This window comes from Rhinolophus hipposideros (assembly GCF_964194185.1).
Source record: "Rhinolophus hipposideros genome assembly, chromosome: 20".
In the NCBI taxonomy this organism is placed as follows: Eukaryota; Metazoa; Chordata; class Mammalia; order Chiroptera; family Rhinolophidae; genus Rhinolophus; species Rhinolophus hipposideros.
In genome coordinates, this window is record NC_138066.1 from 43,602,805 (window position 1) to 43,623,755 (window position 20,951).

Sequence of the window (20,951 nt, forward strand, 5' to 3'; positions counted from 1 at the left end):
AAAAGATCGTGTATTAAAGAATCATTTAGTCTTGTTAAAAATTGGACAAACATAAGTTTTTTAACAGGCATTTATTCAGCAATTATCACTTATGTGTTGTGTAAGTAATTATTGGGTTGTATGTACTTTTGGACAATTTCTTAAGAGTTAAGTTTAAAGATAGTTTACTGCAACTAAATTTTATGTCCCATAGGTAAATCGGTGTAGTTTTAAAAATGATTTTCATTTAGTAACAAACTGAAGTCTGTGCAGATTTTCCTATTTAAATGCTGAATGAACAAGGTATTTAAGAATGAAGATAATAATTGTTCAGTCCATTGCCCAAACACTATTCTAGAAGGGAGTATGAAAATGCTGTTCACATTGGCGCCTATGGAATTAGTAGTATTTCTATAGTCAAGGGAAAGATTAGGTATTTAATGGGCAAGGTTAAACAGAAGGTTCTTGTCCAGCTTGTTCTGTAAAGCACAAATTCCCCTGACATGAATACTTTTAAATTGCTAACCCTTTAGGGCCAGCAGGCTAGGCTGTTCCCTCCGAGGAGCAAGGATCCTAAAACCCAAGCAGGCAGCTGCGGGTCCTCGGGCGGCCCCGCGCGCTGGCCCTTCCCCCGCAGGCAGCTGCATAGGTGTCCTGAGCTGCGCCTGAGCAGGGAGCAGGCGCCTGGACCGGCAGCTGTGAGCCAGCGCCCCAGTGAGTCCCTGCTGCTGCTCAGGAGACGTCTCCTCCGTGCGCCCAGAGCACAGGCCTGCGACTCCGCCTCCCGGGGCGCTGGAACCACAGGACCGCGGAGGCGAGCACCGGGCCGCACTCGCGAGCCCGCGCTCCTGTAGGCTGCGCCCAAGGCTAGGCCTTGGAGAATCAGTCTGGACTTCAGCAGAGCAGTAAGTAGAATCAGTTCTTGGGTAGAGCATTTAAAAAGTGCTTTCTAAGAGTGTGAATCTCAGGCACTTCCTCTGTTCTGATTGAGAGCAGCACTGTCCCATACAAATATAGATGAGCCACATAGTGATTTAAATTTTACTAGCAGCCACATTAGCAAATTTAAAAGGAAGCAGTTGTAATTAATTTCAATCATGTATTTTATTTAATCCAATACATCCAAAATATTTCAACATGTCGTTAATATAAAAATTACCGAGATTATTTTCTAGTTTGGTACTAAGTCTTCAAATTCTGCCGTGTATTTTACACGTACAGCATAGCATAACTCAGTTCCGACTGGGCACAGCTTCATGTGGCCATGGTTACTGTACGGGGCAACCCCAGCTCCACATCGGTGCCAATCTCTAGTCTGCATGGAAGGATGTACTTAGGAAGTGGAATTGATAGGAGAGAAAAACTTTTTTTAAGGAAAAGGTCATGCATGTCTCCTGGCAGTACAGTGAGTGTTGACATTCAAGCCGAAAGGGCGCGTGTGGGTCTCGAGTCCGTATTGATTGGCATTTGGATCTTGTTCTCTATGACTGGTTGTTTTTCACCCCGCCTCCTATTGCCAAGAGCCTGGTACTTCCTTTAAATAAGTTTTCAGTTTTGGAAAGCAGAATTGTAAAGTGTTAATAATGTGAATATTGCCGAGTTCATTCACAGATAAGGAAACAAGCCCATAGAGGCTACGTAAACTGTGCGTAGTGACACCAATGGCAGAAACGGGACCAGATCCCCTTTCCCTGATTTCCAGTTCTGCTTTGTTTTCACTGTGCTGCCTGACCTCAGAAGAAGTAGAATAGCACAAACCTAACCAATTTTTTTGAGATGGTTTATGGAAGGGATTATAAGGTTAAACTTTTCCTTTAACCTCTTTTCTGTTCAAGTGGGGCTATCTGGGGTTGTTTGAAGTCAGAAATCAGAGTACTTTGCTTTAGCACCGAAAAAGAGGTTCATTGTTCAGAAAAGCACTTGCTACCAGTTCAGATGTTTCAAAAGAAAGCATCATGAAAAAATGTCTACTAGGCATAGTTTAAAACAAAATCTGCTCCAGCAATATGTTAAAATGCAGAGCGCTCATTTGCATATCTACCCCAGTACTCATTTCCATCCACTGTTTAATCTCTGATGGACCTGTTTTCTTCCCTACACTGACCATGTATGTAGGACATTATCACTGGGCACTTGGAGACCCACCTCCGATGTTGGAACATTAGGCTTTGAGCACAACGCTGTCACGGTCCACTATGGCAGCCCAAATGCTTCATAGCAGCACCAGACCCTCTTGAGCCGTAATCGGGAATAGATGCCAACATTTTCTCTGAAAAAGGCAATGAAAAATGAAGAACTCATTCATTCATTCATTGAAGAATATTTTTTGGAGCATCACCTACTATATTCCAGGCCCTGCTCCAAACCTTGGGAACGTAGCAGTGAACAAAAAACTGCTACCCTAATGTACTAGTGGAAGAGACAGATAATAGAGGAGCGAACAGATACTTTTACAACACAGTGTCAGAGTAAAGGGATGGAAACACGTGCTGTCTGGGGTAGGATAGTCAGGAATGCCTCCTCGGATGACACTGGAGGAGACGAAATTGTACTGTCAGATCCTGTACACGTTTAGGGAAGTGTGTACCAGGCAAAGGGAACCAGAGATGCTAAGGCCTGAGGCTTGTGATTTCAAGGAACAATAAGACCAACGCAGCTAGAGTAGTAAGAACAAGGGCGGAATTGATAGCATCAGGCCTTATATGAAGAGCCCATTGTTAAGTGTTAGATTTTACATGTGATCATGTCTGACTTGTGCTTTAAAATGATTATTGTAAGGCTTCTATGTGGAAATGAAGGTCAGGGTGTGGTGGTTGGAAGCAGGCAAAACAGACTATTACAGTAATCCAGCTAAGATGGTACTCGCTTGGATCAGGGGTACTTGGTAGTTTGACAAAAGCAGTCAGGTTCTGAATATATTTAGGAAGTAGAGCCAATAGGATTTGTGGAGAAGCAGGTTTGGAGAGGAGCATCAAGAGTTCTGCTGAGGACTGGCTAAGTTGGAAATGCCTAGTTGGCATTCATCTGCTGTCACAGGGGCCTGTTTAGTAAGTCCAGAGCCCAGTGGAAAAGTCTGGATTTAGAACCAGAGTCATCAGTGTAGAGAAGGTACTTAAGAATTTGGTCGAATTCTGGGGGAGTCCGTTGCTAGGATAGTTAGTGTGCTTGTTCTTTTCTTGAGTTGCTGGAAAGGTATGTACATACTATAACTACATGGGCACAGTTTGTATTTTCTCTCAATAATCTTTGTTGAAAAAGTAAAAATAATCTCTGGTGAGCTCTATTGTAAAAGCCTCTATAGATAAAGAGTTCTGGGATATCAATTTTTCTGTCTAATTTACCTTACAGGAAATCCATAGTCACTGAAGTAATTTTGATTTGGATATGAGATATTTTTTTACATGAAAAGCGAAGTTGCAAGTTCCTGAACTTGTCGCTTTTCTTGTTCTGCACTCTGATGGAGTCATTACAGAAGCAGAACACCAGGGGGCGCAAGGTTCCTTCCTTATAAGATAACCCACCTGTTGGAGCTCATAGCCCTGCCTTATATAAACATCTATTATCCAAGACAAATATGAAGACAAACACAGAGTCTCTTTTCTCAATGCGATGTATACTTACAGGAGTGACCTTTAAGCATGTAACATGCCTGATTTGTCTTTAAAGTGGCCATTTAAAGTAATGCTCATAACCATTTAAAAATTTAAAGGCAATAGCTTCTAAACTCTAGATCCCTGTTAGTGAGCCTTATATCTGGGAGCTTTTCAAAAGGATTCATGATAGTTTCTTCATGAATCTTAGAACAGTTGAGGAGTATATAAATCTAAAAGTAATAAATACCTTCCAGTGACTTCAGTGGTCAACTGGGCCAGGGGAACCCTTAGAATCCATTTTCTATTTTGTCATCATGTGTTAAGCTAAAGGAAAGGCAAGTGAATGTGCAAAGGCTACATTACACACTAGTGGAGTATATAATTGATAACTTTGTTAGAAGTTTTGGAAACACTATCTGAAGGATGCATTTGTGTTTAAAAGAGCACATGATCTTTATTACTGGAACAGAGGAATTGTATGTTTCGGGAGGGAAACCATCTACATTTATACTCAAACATTATTAAGTCATTAAGTTTAAAGCAGAATCTCTTTAGTCACAGGAAATGAAAATTGATAATTAATGTGCTCTCAGCTGTTTGATCTTTCCTATCTTAGGCACTTATGCTCTAAGAATCACTTTGACCACAGCGAGCCTTTCCTATCACTCAGGACTATTAGTTTATAGAGCTGTGCCGTTGCTGGTGCCGATTCATTCCAGTCTCACAGATGCACAGCGCTGGGCTCAGAAACTACAGCCCACAGGCCAAATCCAATCCTCTGCCTATGTTTCTTTACAGCCTGTGAGCTAGCTAGTTTTTACATTTTTATGTGGTAGGAAAAAAAAAATTTTCATGATGTGTGAAGATTTTATGAAATTCAAATTTCAGTATCCATAAATAAACATTTATTGAACCAGACATGATCATTCATTTGCGTATTGTCTAGGGCTGCTTTCACACTACGGCAGCAAAGTTGAATAGTTGGGACAGCCCACGTGGCCTACAGTCTTAAATATTTGCTATCTGGATGTTTACAGAAAAGGTTTGTCGATCCCTGGCATGGAGTCTGCTATTTACTTAGAGGTAGAACAAGTTTTAGGGTTATTCTGTAGCTGAATATAGATAGTGTTAACTATTTTCACTTGCTACTTTTGATAGGCTTAGCTATTTATTAGTCTGTGGCTACCGTGATATCATTTCATTAATGTATTTTTCATTGAAGAAATAATTAAGTTCAACAAACGCTTCTTGGAAATGTTTATATGTATATGGTAGACTTAAAAGATTTTGTAGAAAAGAAGCTGTATTTGTAACTTTATTTGGATCAAACAGTGAATGCTGATGAGTCAGTAAAAAAACTAATCAGTCTCTTTAAATAAAAAAGCTATACATTTATTGCAAATCTAGAAGTACCAGAATGTTCCTAGTATAGAACAAATCAGCAATTCTTTTTTAATTTTCTTCCAAACTTTTAAAACCTTGATTATGGACATACTGAAATTGGCATACATTTTTTCATGCAGTTAACAGAATGGACATCAAGCAGATTGCTCAGAAATCAGTTATAAATATTAAACTGTATTGAACATTCATAGTAAAAAATGTTGTAAAGTGCTGAAGTCATATAAGTCTGCAAAACTGCCACAAGCTCAAAGTCCTTCTCAAGCAGTGACAGAAGTCTGCTACATCCGCCTTGTTTTAGGCATGTCTTTGTTTGGATGGACACGTTGTCATTTCCTGTTCCACCTTCCCCAAAGGTTTACAGATTGTCCTATTTCTCTGGCTGATGAGATGCTGTACAGAATGGAGCAGGTGGTAATGAACTATGCCACTTTGATTTCAGTGCAGAGAAATATTCAAGCTTTGTGTACCTCTAACCAAACTAGGCTTGTTAATATTGTTTCCCCCTGAGTTGTCATAAATTAACAGTAAAGAGGAATAAGGATGGAGCTGGGAGCATTGACCATCACCTGTAGAGTGAGTATCAGTACATAGAAGTAACCCACCTGCTCTCCTCACATTTGCCCTCTTTACAGAAAATTGCTAAAATGAGAAATACTATACATGTAGGGTAAGTCCAAAGAAACAATGACCAGTTGACCTGAAAACTCTGGCAATGTAGAGCAATCAAGGTTTATCTAAGATGTAAATCGTAGCTTGTAACTTGTGATGGTAAAATAAATGTCCCTGTGTAAAATACAGAAATGCTTCAACAGTTCAATGAAATATAATTCCGATCAAAGAAGATCCTCAAGTATTCTTAGATGATAGAACAGATTATTTTAAAATGCTAAGGCAATTTGCTATTCATTATTTTGTCCCCTGTAAATAGCACATGTTGCCTTTAATCCAACTGAAGAATCATTACATCTTGGCCTTTTATGAGAAGAACTTTAAAAGAAGTATTCTTTGAGGCATATAAAGGATTGCAGAAAGAATGTAAAAATGCTGCTATGTCCCAGATTATATTTCTTTTGATTACTTTAATCATCCTAGAATAACTTAATAATAAATAGTGGTTTAAATTAAAGACACTACAATCACATATTTCTGAATAATTAAAAGCAATAGGAAACCTATTTTTGAATGCCATTCTGTATATTCTGTATGAAATATTTCTGGTAATGACAGGCCATAAAAAAACTGGGAATCTTCACATTCATGAAGTTCAAGACTATATGTATACATATATATATATATATATGTATGTATACATATATATATATATATATATATATATATATATATATATATATATATATATCCATTTATTAGCCAAGTGTTTGGTCTTAAAGTATACTTCATTTCCATTCAATATTTGGAAATTAAGAGGCTATAATTTTTTAATGTAAACCTCAGCATTTTTCAAAGGATTTCATACAATTTGGTCATATTTCTGAAAAACTTAGAAATGATTTAAGATTTTTTTGAATGGCCAGTTACATGTCAGTGACCTGGGGTAGATGTTGTTTTACAAGATAGCAGTTTATCACATGTGAGAGCTCTTAAAATCACCTTGCCAATTCACTGCACTATTTTAAAATTGGAATGTGAACCATAGTCCTGTGTATCTTTGTTTTCAGACTGAATACAGCCAGATTTATATATGGAAGAGTGCTGGGTTGTTTTTGTTTTGGCTGAGAAAACAAGCAAAAAGGAGAACTTAAGACGAAAGAAAAGGATGTTGGTAGTCATGGTCACTTACTCGTTCCCTTCCAAACGTCCTTTTGAAAGTGGGTGGAGCGGTTCAGCTCCTCTGTACCACTGTGTCCCCCAGGCCCCAACCCTCCCAACCAGCCAGCAGGGTGGCTGATGTGACAGGAACGGACAGATGCCTGTCATACTGGCTCCGTTTTCATAGGAACTCTATGCTCATTTTTCCCAAGATCCATTTCCAGAAAGTCTTCAGGTATGTCTTGTAAAGCTCTCCCACGGTAACTCTCTGCCTTTGCTTCACCCGCATGATGACTCTGGCATAGTCCCTTTTTGCAGGGTCTCACGAGTGCGAGGCACACAGCAGCCACGCACATGCCAGCTGCACAGGAGTAGAAGGCTCTGCTGTAGATCTTGCTTTGGTCCACGAGCAGGCCTGGGAGAAAGCATTCGCATCTGTTAGCTGCATGGACACAAACCCTTCTCACCCGGCGCCCCGCCCCCCGCCCCACACCAGAAACCGCCTTCTTTGTTTTACCTTGTTTCTCTAAAGAAAAAAGAGTGTTCAAGGTAGGAAAGGAATCTTTTCTAGACCGGGGAGAAGAACGAAATAAGACAAACATTCAACATACTGATTAGCACCTGAGGGAACTGGCGCTAAAATGCCTCCTTGGGCTAATAATCTGTCCTGGTAGAGAATCTAAGTCGCGGGACAGTTAGATAGGCCTGCTTCTTTGCCAAGGTGATATATTCTTCAGAGAGGCAAGCGCTCTGTTAATCTCACTTGAGTTCATTTCAGGTATCTTTTAACATGGGGTAAGATTTCTAGTCACAATAACTTGAAGGGCCTATTTCAGGTCTAAGGTACGAAACATACCCAAATCCTTCCTACAAGGAAATACTCTGTAGTAACCACCTGAGTAAATGCAGAGTGTTGCTCTTGCTCAATTCCCGAGGACCTTCCTAAGCAGGAAAGGTGACGTACAAAAGTCCCTTAGTGCTGGTATCCAAAGGCCAGAGGTTCATGAAGTCTTAAGTCTATGGTGCCCCTTGTAGCATTGGCAAGGCCTGGGCAGCTTGGGCTGCAGACACCGGTTCTAATCCTGACTTGGTCACTGATTGACTATATGACCTTCGGCTGACATTCTTTGATCTTCAGTTTCCTCTTATTTAAATCAAGAGAGTTACTCAGGTAATCTCTCATTCTGCCAGCTTTGTAATTTTATGGAAGTATAAAAATCAGTAGTTTTTTTTTTTTATTAGACTCGAACAGGAAGCTAGCAGTGTTAATAATGGAATAGTAAACATTATAGATTATATAATGTATATCACATTGCCTGCTTTATAATACAATGTGATTTCCATTTGTATTCTGTGAAGGAACCTCCTGTCTTCCTTAATAATATTCTTCCCAAAACTGTCATCTTAAACGAATATGATTCAGGTCCAGAAATACTACAGATGTTCCACCTGTCCAACTTTAAATTTAAAAAAGAAGCAGTAGGGGACAGTAGATAAGGGTTTGGATTTCGTGTATTTAAGTTACCTGCAAGGGGTGGTCCCCCCAGTGCTGCTATGCTCTGAATGAAGACGTAGACTCCAGCAGCAGAAGGCATCTTCTCAATTCCCACGACATCATCATCGGAGAGCAGCGGTATGTGGGTGCCTCCTACTGTTCCAACCATAACACCAAAAAATATGCTACAGGACATTAAACCCCAGAATTCGGTAGCAAAAGGAAAGGCAAACAGAGACACAGTCAATAAGATGACGCAGATGAGCTCAATGTAGATCTTACGAATGGGCTGTCTGTTGAGGACCATACCAGCTCCAATTCTTCCAAAAACTTCAGCAATTGCCAGTGTAGATAATAGAAAAGCAGCGCGGTCCTTTTCAATGCCCAGACTGATGCCCAAAGGAATGAGGTACAAGGAAGGTGCAAAGAATCCCAATGTTGCAAAGAGACCAAATAATGCGTAACAAATGAAACTTTTGTCTTTCAAGATGGAGAAGTCCAGTAATGGGACTTTCTTATCCTTTTGCTCGGAGGGGGTCCTCTCCAGGATTTGTTGTTGCACGTCAGCCTTCGGCTCCAGTTCCATGTTGGCATGACTAGGCACATTTTTAGGTGAGGTAGTTAGTTCTACTCCTGAGTCAATGGAATCTATTGAGGTGCGCGTTTTCTCATTTTCAAGCATATATTGTACTTCTTTTGGATTTTCGTGGCCAGTTATTTTCGGTGACCCTGGTCCTCTGATTATAATTGGTCTTAGCAGTGCCCCACAGGCGACAATGTTTAACTGCAGTAGGCCCATGAGGAAGAGGCTGTATCTCCAGCCAATGTTCTCCTTCAGAGCTGTGAATGCTTGGATGGGCAGGAGGGAAGAAGAAATAACATGTATGGTCAGAAATGGACACAAGGCCCAGAAGACATCGAGTAGAAATATGGATTAGATTTAAAACTTGTGTCTTAAAAAATTTACTCAGCAAGGTGAATGCAGTCACCCTGTACTATCCTTCATTCTAGGTTTTGGTGTTTTTAGGAATCAAGGAGAAAATGTATGTAATGATTATTATATATAAAACAAAAATTTTCAGCCCTGGTCTCCAAAAGAGCTTTGGAGAGTGTATTTTCCAGGTAGAGGCACAAGAAATTAAATTAGTTTTTGACCTAGTTCAGGGTACGGCAAACAGCGGCCTGCAGGATAAATCCAGTCCACAGTCTGTGTTTGATAATCAAGCTTCACTGGAACATAGGCGACATATTCATTCATTTACATGGTCTACGACTGTTTTTGTGCTGTAACTGCAGAGTTGAGTAGTTCTGACAGAGACTTACAGTCCACGAAGCCTAAAATATTTACTACCTGGCCTTTGATAAATAGAATTTCCAACCTGAGCTAGAGCATTATACATTCAATCCTTAGTAGCAATGGATTAACTACAAAATAAACTAAGAATCTAAAAGCTCAATGATTATCCCAGAATGAAATGACAGTTTTCCAGTTTCTACGTTGCGGAATGTCCTTATCTCCCTGAGTCATCCTCCTTCATGCCAGTCAGTTGGGTCCTAGGCTGCTGACCAGAGGCAGCCCGGAGGGGTGGGCTGGACACCAGAGTGTGAGGTTGGGGGGATGGCCAAAGGGAGCATAAAGCTCCCCAGTGACAAGAGGATAATGCAGGCCCCACAAGATCTTAAAGTATCTTCACAGTCATCCTCAAAGGTGGAATGATGGTCATTAGAATTTCATCTTACTACATTCTAATTCCTTGGAAGCTGACAGTCAGGTATGACAGACATACCAGTAGTAACTTGTTTACCCAGAAGATAGGCTTTGCAAGACAGCCCCACATTCCTGGGGGGCTGGACTTGCTTTTGTAGCATATGTTTTGCTCACACCTCTTGTTCCCCTATGAATATGGAAAAAGCTAGAATTGCAAAATATTTTAGGCTTGGTTATTTCAGGTGCTTTACACTCATCTGTCAATAACGGGTCTAATTTTTCTTTCTCTAATATTTCTTGAATGCCATCAGATGCCAGCGATATGCCCAGTGTTAGGGAACAAAGCTGATCCCAACGTGTAGTGTCTAACCCTTGGGCACTCGGCACTGATTCTCCCCTTAACATTTGATTTAGAAAAATTGGAAACTGACAGAATAGTGAAAAGTACACCACCAAAGGCCTGCCTGTACTTCACCTAAATTCAACAACTAACATTTTTTTCCTGTCTCTCAACCTGTATCTCTCCATGTGCACTTATACATTCATTTTTTTGAACTATGTGAAAAGCTTCAGACATTCTGACATATCACCCCTAAAAACTTCTACGTGAATCTCTTTTGAACGAAGTGCAATCCACTGACACAGTCACCAAAAACGGCAGAGTAAGAAATGAAGCTGGGTCTCCGAGATTATCTGTCTACTACTTGTTAGTATAATTCACAAGTTAACCTTAAGCTAGGGAATTGAACCAGGGATAAAAATGTCACTGTGTGATGAGCCACATACAGATAATAAAACCAACTTTATGAGCACAATCTAAATGCACACTGAATATGGCTCTTGTGACAAAGGAGGGAAATAATCGTATGCACAATCCCAAATTGTTAAATTATTTATTTTGGAATGGATGTTTCAGGCCTTACACTGGATATACGCCATGTATCTTCATGTTTGTGTCAACTTGGACTAGGATTAAAATGTTTGCATTTCTAACATGGGAGTTAAGGAGGACAGATCATAAAAGTGTGCTGGAGAACAGAAGGAAATACCCTTTCTTTATGCATACAGTTACAGTCGTTCAGTAGCCGACTGTGGGCAAGTCAGTGTAACAAAAATATCTGAGAGGCTTCCCCTATTTCACATTAATACGTAAACTATTGTGATGTACCCACCTGGTGCAAAAGCAAACATAGCAAAACATTCTCCCGTAGAAGCAACTGCAGTGACCACAGAGCGTCTTTTGTCAAAGTACTGTGATAGAATGGTGACCGTTGGGAGAAAACTAAAGCAGTATCCCAAACCTGTGAAAGTCAAAAAGAACAGTGAGAATCACACACCAATTGAGTTGATATCGGAAAGGTATATTCAGAGATCTGGGATTTGTGTGTTTGTTTTTTAAGTCGTAAGTTCTGGGAGCCCAGTAATTCATTCTGGAAAAAGGTGCTGTAGTAAAGAAAAATGGGTTTCATGAGAGATCTGGAGAAGCTGCGACAGGTGTTTCGGGATGCTAGGGGTATAAAAACTGTTTTCTACTTTTTCTGCTTTTTTGCATTTTTTTCAAATACGTATAATTCACAGTGGTCAGAACTAGTATCAAGTATAGTTTTCATATATAATAAGACTTGTATTTGGAAATAAACAACTTTTGATATGTGCAGAAATATATGAAAAATTTCAGTGTGCAAAATTAACTGAATACACACACACAGTCATACACAATCACACACACACAATCTGTCAGTAATGTATGAACTCCTTTTAAAGGGAAGAAAATTTTCTCAGTCCCCTAAGAAAAAGCCCAGCACACTGCACCCTCTCTTTATAGCTCAGGATGCTAAGACCTCAATTTGGGGAATATCGGCTTAAGAAATTCAAATCTTACTTTGTGAAAATGATGTCTTTTGGCAGGAAACTATCACAAAAGAGAAGTTATCTTTCTCATTGGCAGACGTTACAAATCAGACATAAAAGTTTGGGCATCGAGAATAGGTTCCAATATCTCCTGGGGTCCCTACAGCCCAGTTCTAAACCCCTGACCCGGGACACTATTAATTTTAAAGAAGAAAAGGAAAGAGAGAAAGAAATACACTTTGGGTTTGAGTCCCTCCTTCCCCTTCCTTGTCCTTCAAACTAAGTATCTGGAGAATTTGAGCCCTGGAGAAACACTTACCAGAGATGACGCCAATTGCAATGTACATGTGGTAAACCTCACGAGAAAAGGAGGCCACCACCATTCCTATGCTAACAAGCAGTCCTCCCGCCATCACCACCAGGCGGTGTCCAAAACGATTGCTCAGGACAGTGGACAGGGGAGCTGCATTAAAAGAGCATAACGTAAGATTCCTTAAACCTTGAAGTGGAGGGACAGTGAATACTCTGTAATACATTTTATACAATGGTTGGTTAAGTCAGTTCAGGAATTATAGTTAAGTCTTGAATAACCTGGGTTTGAACTGGGCGGGTCCACTTATACTCAAAAATTTAAAAATAAATGTACAGTTGGTCCTCCTTATCCCCGGGTTATGCATGTGCAGATTCAGGCAACCATGGATCGAAACAGTATTTTCAATCTGCGATTGGAACTCCATAGATGTGGCGGGCTGATTTATGCCATTTTATATAAGGGACTTGAACATCTATGGATTTTATATCCGTGGGTGTCCTGGAACCAATCCCCTGCGAATGCCAAGGGATGACTATAGTTAAGGTTTGGGGGTCAAAAGTTATACACGGATTTTTGACTACGTGGAGGGTTGGCATCTTTAATCCCTGCATTGTTTAGTGGTCAACTGTATTTAAATATATTCTTCAGGCTCCTTAAAAATAAGCCAGGGTAATAGTGTAATAGTGTAAAACTCATATCTATATTTTTAAAAGATTTTGACTCACCATGAGAGCCTATAAAATTAGATATGCATTAAATTTATGTTATTGTGTAATAAAAATGGGCTTTCCCAGGATTTCTTGAAAGATTTTGTATACTCACTACTTTGGTCTGTTTTTTTAAAAAGGTACCATTTAGGTTCAAATTCTAGCTTGGTTGCATTTCACTTTAACAAAAATGATATAAAGTATGGTGACTTCTCAGTTATGCACACCAAATGGAGGACAGTGATGTGATAGAAAATTCAAAGTGGCTGATGAATTATAATCTGTGTAGCTTATATCTGTCATCTGCATGTAGCTACATTTTCATGTTTCCAACCTAAGCGTGTTTTTGTGAGACCAGGGCCTAGAGTAAGCGAAGAAAACATACTTGCGACGTTGCTTCCTTAGAAAATGACTACATCCCCCACCCAGAACTGGGTTTTACTGCTGTCCTCCACATAATCTACAGCATCCTAAGATTGTGCACACAGTAGGTGTTTAATACATGTGTGTTAAATTGAAGGCAGTCAGGGCTGGCAAATAAGGCTTTTTTTCCCTTCAGCTCCTCTCTCTCTTGCCATCCTCAACCCTCTGAAAACTGTATTACTTGAGGCTAGAAACTGCCCAGAGGTCATACCTACAGGAAATCCGTCACAAACACAGTGAGTACCATTATGTAGTTAGGCAACTTAAAAAGAGGCATATGCTTATATAGTGTTTAAGCTGAAAGATGTACTAACCTGTAAATGTTAAGATAAACACACATATTGATATTATCCATGAGATCCTGCTATTAGATTCATCAAAACTGTCCATTAAGTCATTAAAGAAGACACCAAAGGACTTGATGACCCCATAGGTAAAGACTTCAATGAAGAAAAAAGACACAGCTACTGCCCAGCCCCATCCTCCATCAGGCACTTGAGTATAAACGTTGGCTCTGCAACAAAGCTGTGATTTCTTCTCGGTCATTCTTAATCTGAAATAAAAAGTTAAAAAAAAAGTTCAGATCAGCCATAGCATGAGGGTTTATGATTCTAATACTCTTTAGCAAACATGACAGATAAGTACTGACATTTCTTAGGTTGATGAATGTATAAATTATATACAGTTAGAATAAAGTCTTTGGATAAAGTATTTAATATGTATGTACATGCAGAAGGTGACAAAAAATGTATACACATTTTAAGATAACATCTTAAGAAACACCTCTTAAGATAACATCTTAAAATGTCTATATGTACTTTTTTGGCACCTCCAGTGTACAGATTACTACTTGTGTGTGTATGTGTGTGTATATATATATATATATATATATATATATATATATATATAATCTTTGTATATGGATTCCCCCAAAGAAGTTGGAAGTAAGACTTACAAACTGCCAGTTAAATGGGAAAAACCAATAACATAAGGCATCAGGACATTTAGAGGCAGTTTGAAGGACACAGAGTGGCAACAAACGAAGCATCAGTGGTAACCTTGAACTTGAAGAAAAGTTAGGTTAAGGAAGACTGAAGTGACCAAAAGGAATGTCGATCGGAAATGAAACCTAGAAAAAGGCAGGCTGGGAGGCAAACACTGACCGTTAAGGAAGTACATCTACCACCTTCCCCCGGAGAAGTGCTTCAGACGCCCTATGGCTCTTGTGCCTCTGCCATTCAGATCATCGACTTAGCTCTCCTTGATCTCACTTCCCACTCAGCAGCATTCTGATTATGACCTGGTGTCCCTTGTGGATGTACCTACCGGGACAGAAGGTGACTATAAATCCAAACATGGGAATTCTGTCTTCTGGAGGTTTGTGTGACACGAGCAAGTTCTCAAAGCTGATCACCCATTGGTGCATTAGCAATGACATTTCCATGCACACGAGTACTACTACTAGAATACAGTGACCGAATCAGGCACTACCGACATGAACTTGACAGTCAGTTACCCTACACCCTGACCTCAGCAGGCTTTCCATTCAAACGGCAACCATCAGTACAAGCTGCCCTGTACCGTACCACCACTAAGTAAGAGGAAACACTGGACTGAACACTGGACAGAAGGTAGTTTAAGTCTCCTGCTTTGGGCTCTAGCACACAAACACTGTCAAGTTCAAAGACCCTGAACTCACCTCTACTTTGAAACAGTGGTTTTAGCCCAACTACAAATTCGTATCTAAAATAGTAAATGAGTCCATGGGCTTAAGGTCTTAATGGCAATCCACCATGAATTTAAGAATGCTCTACAATTACAGTTATATACAGGTGAGTTTTCAGGACGCATGCATATCCTTTTCTTAGCTGTAAGTTGTGTTTCAAGTACTAAAGCAGATTTCATTGATAATAAGGGCAATTGAAAAACAACAGGACACAACCTCATTTATCCACTAGACTTGCCAATTTCTGGTATCAGGATCTAATATTCTGAATTTATAACTCTTAAAAAGCAGCATATCTGACCAACTTCATCTCGTTCATCCTATTGATTGCACCACAGTAGCCTAGTACTTTGAAAGGACTATATACTTATTTTTTACCCTATTGCTGTTAAGTATTTAGTTGAATAAAACAGGGCATAAGATGCTTTAAGCTTAAGCGCTCTGCAGCAAAGGCCTTTGTGTTTCATTGTGTGTCAATGGGTCATTGGCTCCTGAGAGCAAATGGGAAGGTGGGAAGGGCAGTTAAACAGATATAAGCTGAGCAGCTACAGAATAGTTGTCATTAGTGTTTCCCAGCCCAGAAAGCAATTGATTTAAGATGAGATCCCGGAGCCCTCGAGCAAATGAGGTTATCACAGCACCCCTTCCTCATTAGACTTTCAGAATTCACTCAGGAGTGAGCACAGTACTAGACTTACGATTTAGAAAAAACAAATGAATGAGTAAATGAATGAATGAATACTTGTCAGGGTTGCAGGAGGGAAGAAGGGGAAGTGGTGGTGGGCAGCGTAAAGCACACTTCAGCCTCTCCCCTTCCACTTCCTCCCTCTCCCAGGCCAGTGGTTTCAGCTTTTCCTTATGAAGCCCATGACTCCTTTACTGGTCTCTTAATTGGCTCCTGTGTCCTGGACGTTTAATCTCTCTGAAGTGCTGCGTTGTCATGGCATTTTTTTTTTTTTTTGCTCAGTTTTGCAATGGCTTTCCTCTTTCTGAAGGATAAAATCCACTGATTAGTCTGACTTTCAATTTCCCTCAGAATTGAACCCCAACCACTTCTTTGTAGCCTTATTTCTTGCTGTTCTAAGACTCAACTAGCCTGCCATGGCCAAAATGGACACTTCCCCTTGCCCTCAAGGTTCTAACCACCTTCCTTGCCTGTGGCCTTGCCCTTTGCCCAGGTGGATGCTACCTCTACAGCTGGCACCTTTAAGGCCTGGTACCATCAAAATCCATTTTTCATGATGCTTTCTCTGACTGACTCAATGTCAGGGGCTTTCTTCATGTGACTGGTATCATTTAATAATGGGTTATTGTTTACTTTTATATGTCTATCTGATAATCAAATTATAAGCTCATGGACAACAAAAACTGGGGCCTATATCTCTGGGGTATGTCCACCCCTCCCCCCAATACCTTGCACACAGCTTTTATTCTATTTTTTCAACAGTGTACTCCTAGGTGCCAGGCCCAATGCTAGGCCCTGGGAATACAATAGTGAAAAGACAGAGATGGTCACTGCCTCCATGGACTTAAATATTTGTTGATGATAATGATAAGGGACCTGAGACTGAAACCCATCATATTTAAAATCATTCAGCCAAGTCCTTCCAGAGCTTAGCACACTTCTGACAAGTGGGCCTAAGTGGCTCAGTCCAAGGCAATGGTTCTAACCCAGAAGGGTGCCCATAAGATCCTGGAGTCGCATTGAGGGCTCAGGACCAACCTGAATGAAAACACTGGGGTGAAATTGATGAAGGCCCCAATGAGACCAACTGAATCTCTTGGAGACTCTAGCCTCAACTCCCTGCAGGATCGAGACACAGAATCTGTTTGTTGGCTTGCATTTAGACGAGCAGGACTAGATTGGAGTTTTTGTATGAGTTTACCAGCCCATCCTCAGAAGGCTCCATGTCAGGCCAACATTTCAGTTGCGGTGATGGGTGCCCATCTCACTCTTCCTTTGCCTGTTATGATCAGTGGTTTGCACATGCATAATGGGCAGGGTTAGGATCAACCTGGAGCCCCAGAATGGAGTTGGAATTACAAAATGATAAAGCTGAAAGGGAATTTGGAGCTCATCTTGTCCACCTCCTTTGTAAAACTCTACTTGTTTTGCAAAATGGGAAAACTGAGCCCCCGAGGGAAAGGGACTTGACCAAAATGGTCCAGAGTCAAATCTCCCGTGTACTGAGCCCTGCTGTGTCAGCCCCCAGGACAGCATTTTAAAGGCCAGGGAGAGGGATATTTTATATAGAGTTTGTGAGGAAACAATGTTTTTCATTGATAAAAGCTTTTTTGACCCCCATGTAATAAAGAGGCTGTGAGCTGTTTCACCACTTAACTGTGTGACCTAGTAAAAGTCACTGCACCTCTCTGGGCCTGAGCTCCTCATTTAGTCAAATCGTTAGTCAGAGATTTTCTGGAGAATCTTTAAAGTCTCCATCCAGCTTTAGCAGTTGATACTTTTGTATTCAGCACTGATTTTTCTTACTCACCTGATTCCTCAGGTCAAAGCTGTTGGCCCAGTGAAACCAGGGAGCTAGGAAGAAGTGAACGTGCAAGATGGTACTTGGTAAGGCGGCTGAAAAGAGGTGGCACATTGGTGAGATCTGATGTATGACAGCTGGAGAGGAGGGCAGCCTTTTGATGCTCTACTGTTTACTTTCTGAGCCCCTTCTGGGTGTTTGATCCCTTTGTGTTTTTTACAACTTTGTTTACCTCTGTGGTACCCTCTTGCAGCTAGATCCAAATATAACTTTCACCTGCATTCTTGGGTTTTTGGAGGACAGAACCGTATTACTGGGAATACCATAAACATGACCTCCCCAGAACCCACTCTTGCTTTAAAGTTTATGCCTTTATCATCCTAAAGCCTCTTCTGTTCTATTAAATTCGACTTTGAAGATAAGACCACACTATAGAAGAATAGAATAAACTGGTTTCTAAAATGTGCTGGATGATGACTTCTGCATTTTGCATAGGATCACACAGGGCAGCAACCTACAGGGTAGTTATCAGCTCTTTCTAGACCAAGTGCCTGGTAGCTCATTTGGCACACAGTAGGTGCTCAATAGTTTACTAAATAAAGCAAGCGTCGGGGTGCTCCTGAAGCAGTGCCCTGCTCTGTCCTTAGAGAACCGAGGTATCAAGTGAGGAGGTTCCTGGTTGCAGAATCAGTGCTTTCCTGGATTGGACTCCTTTCCTTTCTTCCACTGATCCAGCAGGTCAGCTGGCTTAATTCTGAATTCTAAACTCAGTTACTTAGAAGCCTCTACAGATTCCAGAATAGGGAAATGTCTGCTGGTTTGGGTTTTATGGTCCTGTGATTTTCGGTGATGAGAAGGGATAGGAGTTTACTACGGTGTGGGGGTCTGGCTGGTGAGGCAAGCTGACTGACCCTGTGGCCTTGGGTCAGTCACTGTACTCCTGGATGGTCGGTGTCCTCCACAGGCAAACAAGGGAGCTGAGCTAGATTCCACCCCTGAGAACCTGTAATTCTATGATAGCCTTTGACCCTGACTTGCTCTGAGCCACCCTTTAAACTTTCTCAACCCATGATGAGTCCTGTAAGGCAAAGCCCATGCAGGGGTTTGTCTTCCTCAGGCCTTTGGGTATTACTTGTGAATTCGTTTACCACTGACTGGCGGCACAATCCTGGGGAAATCACTTAATCTCTAAATTCCATCATCTGTGAAAGCAGGGGTTAAACATGGCAGTCTGAAGGTTCTTTCAACCATATAACTGCGATTCTGAGTACTGATTCCTGGCAGCCATCTTGTCTTCAGCAAATGTTCTTCCAAAGGAAGGGTAATAAAATACACTGGGCAGTTTGGAGTGTGTCCTATGAGCATTTGGTTGTCCTAACTTTACATAAATAAGTATTCTGCCAAGGTTTGTGAAGCTACTATACCTGGGAATTCCACTGATTTGATTTGTTGAGAAAAAATTTGACCTGAGGCATGAAGGATGGATTAGGTTATTATAGATCATCAAAGTGTTAATCCAGGGTCTGTTCAGAGCCAAGTTCAAAATGCAGACTTTGGATGGAAATGGTGGTGGCTGCTGGTGGCTACACAGGCAAAGCCTAGGCAATGCATTGCCAGTCGCCATTCTTCTTAAAGGTGTAGCCTGGATAACAGCTTTGGACAAGTTGTTTCCGGCCCCAGTTGTCAAAATCATTCTGTATGTAGGTGAAGTTCATTTGAATTCTGTATTAAAAAAAAAAAAATCCCCAGCCTGACCTGGAAGGCTGCCTCAGCAGCTCTGAATCACTGGATACAATTGCTTCACCCTTTTATAAGATCATAATGTTGAGACCTGAGCGCCTAAGTGTCCTCTTCAGGAGTTCCACTGAGAAAGGCCCTTTTTTGGAAACCAGAGAAGGAAAGCTCAGGGTTAGTGGTACTCATTAAGATAGAAAGAGCTTTTCCACTTGGCTGCATTGTTTATTTACATACTGTACCTCCCTCCCTTGGCCACCCTTCCCTTAATTATGAGAAGAGGTATTTCTGTGTCCCAGGCAGGAAGTATTATTGACCCCCCCAAATGCCACGTAATGGTGCTTGGGTCATGGGGAGATGCATCACTTCAACATAAGTATTTGGTATTTTTTGCAAACACGACACTCATCCTACTGTGATTTGCAAAACAGTATGGTCACTGAGAAATCTCATTCCCAGGGGAGAAACCGTGTCTTTGGAGAAAGAGCTGGTGCGGAGCGTCTAACAGTGCAAATAAAACTAGTTTCCAGGTTGACAAGTTGTAATTGCTGTTCCCCAGTTGTCTCTGGGGAGCTTTTGCCAAGACTAAGGCGCCCACCCCGGCACCCCACCCCACGTTTGGTGACATTCTATATCCACCTAACACACTTCTATCACCTGTCTTTGGGGTGGGTGGAGATTTAGTTTAAAAAACAGAAAGAAAAAAAAAAACGAGAAGGAAATAACCCATTTCCTCTGCAAAATCATCCTCCCTCGCTGCAGAAGTGCTCAGTTCAGCTAGAGGGGCGCTTTCCTGTGCTTGGCAGCTCAGGGAACCTTGGAAGTTGAGCGGGGCCAGGCTTCAGCGACTGACAGTTGTGACCGGCAAGGTGTAGGACTTGTGCTCTGCGGGGAAATGCTTGCCTTGCTCCCGGGGGGTCACACTGGCGCGCAGGTTGTGTGTGTTTGGTGGGGGAGACACGGAACCCCACTTTCTCTCGTGCTGCCTCAGTGGCCGCCCTGCGTGCGCGCGAGCCTGGGTCAGGTACCTCTGACATTTCGCTCGCGTGACACGCAGGCAACTTCAAGCGGAAAATCCATGCCCTGTGCCCCCGACTCGGCCTTTGGCCAGGAACCCCTAACCCGAGTCCGGAGGCACTCAAAGACCAAGCCTGCCTTTAGGCATTTTCCGGACCCAAGTGGACCAGGGCCGGGATGATTCGCCCCAGCTGCCCACACTGGCGACAGCGCGTCACCCGGGTGGCCCTGAGCATTCCCAACTGTCAGAGAATATTTTTCAGAAGAACCTCTCCAAATGTTAAGATGTTAAGTGCTCTCCTCAGCCTCCCACCCTCCACCCGGCAAAAAAAAAAAAAGCCCCTAACACAGATTAATATAACACCCCACACCCCACAATCAAACTTTTAAACATGTAAAATAATAAAACCAACTCACCAAGTTAGAAGGGCAGAGAATAAACCCCAAAAGGCTCCCAATAAGGCGGAGGCTTGGCCTCCCCTCCTTATAAGCCGCTCGGTAACATGAGAAAGGTTTAACTCCTTAGGGCGTGGGCCCGAGCCTATCGCAAGTTGGTTCAGGCGGGTGTCACCGGGCGCCCGCCCGCAGCGCCCCGCCCCGGCCCCCCACCTACTCCCGCGCCTGGGGCACCCCGGCCGCACCCTCCCCCCACCCCCCACCCCTGCCTTCTGCGCTGGGGCAGTGCGTTCTGCTGCCCGCGCCCCGGCCCCGCGTCGTGCCTCTCTCTGATCCTATACCGGCTGCA

General features: G+C 41.8%; 2 protein-coding genes across 4 annotated transcripts in view; one reads left to right on the top strand and one right to left on the bottom strand.

Annotated features, from left to right (window-relative positions):
- Nucleotides 1-650: 650 nt before the first annotated feature.
- Nucleotides 651-20,951, top strand: part of ARSG (arylsulfatase G) — a 95,894-nt gene continuing 75,593 nt past the window's right edge. Inside the window, exon 1 of one of the 2 annotated variants that reach the window (XM_081027515.1) lies at nt 651-884. The gene's annotated coding sequence lies outside the window, so the exon portion shown is untranslated. The remainder of the gene's footprint in view (nt 885-20,951) is intronic. The other variant, XM_081027513.1, reaches the window with a different exon arrangement.
- On the bottom strand, nt 6,797-20,757 carry SLC16A6 (solute carrier family 16 member 6). Of its 2 annotated transcripts, none has more exons than XM_081027517.1 (6): nt 20,624-20,757; nt 13,558-13,796; nt 12,120-12,263; nt 11,122-11,250; nt 8,272-9,090; nt 6,797-7,161 (listed from the first exon to the last, which is right to left on the bottom strand). In XM_081027517.1, the coding sequence occupies exons 2-6, from the start codon at nt 13,787-13,789 to the stop codon at nt 6,911-6,913; spliced, it is 1,575 nt and encodes a 524-aa protein (XP_080883643.1). In that variant the 5' UTR covers nt 13,790-13,796; nt 20,624-20,757; the 3' UTR covers nt 6,797-6,910. The 2 variants fall into 2 exon arrangements, with proteins under 2 accessions (XP_080883643.1, XP_080883644.1); XM_081027518.1 differs by lacking the exon at nt 20,624-20,757 and adding an exon at nt 14,407-14,533.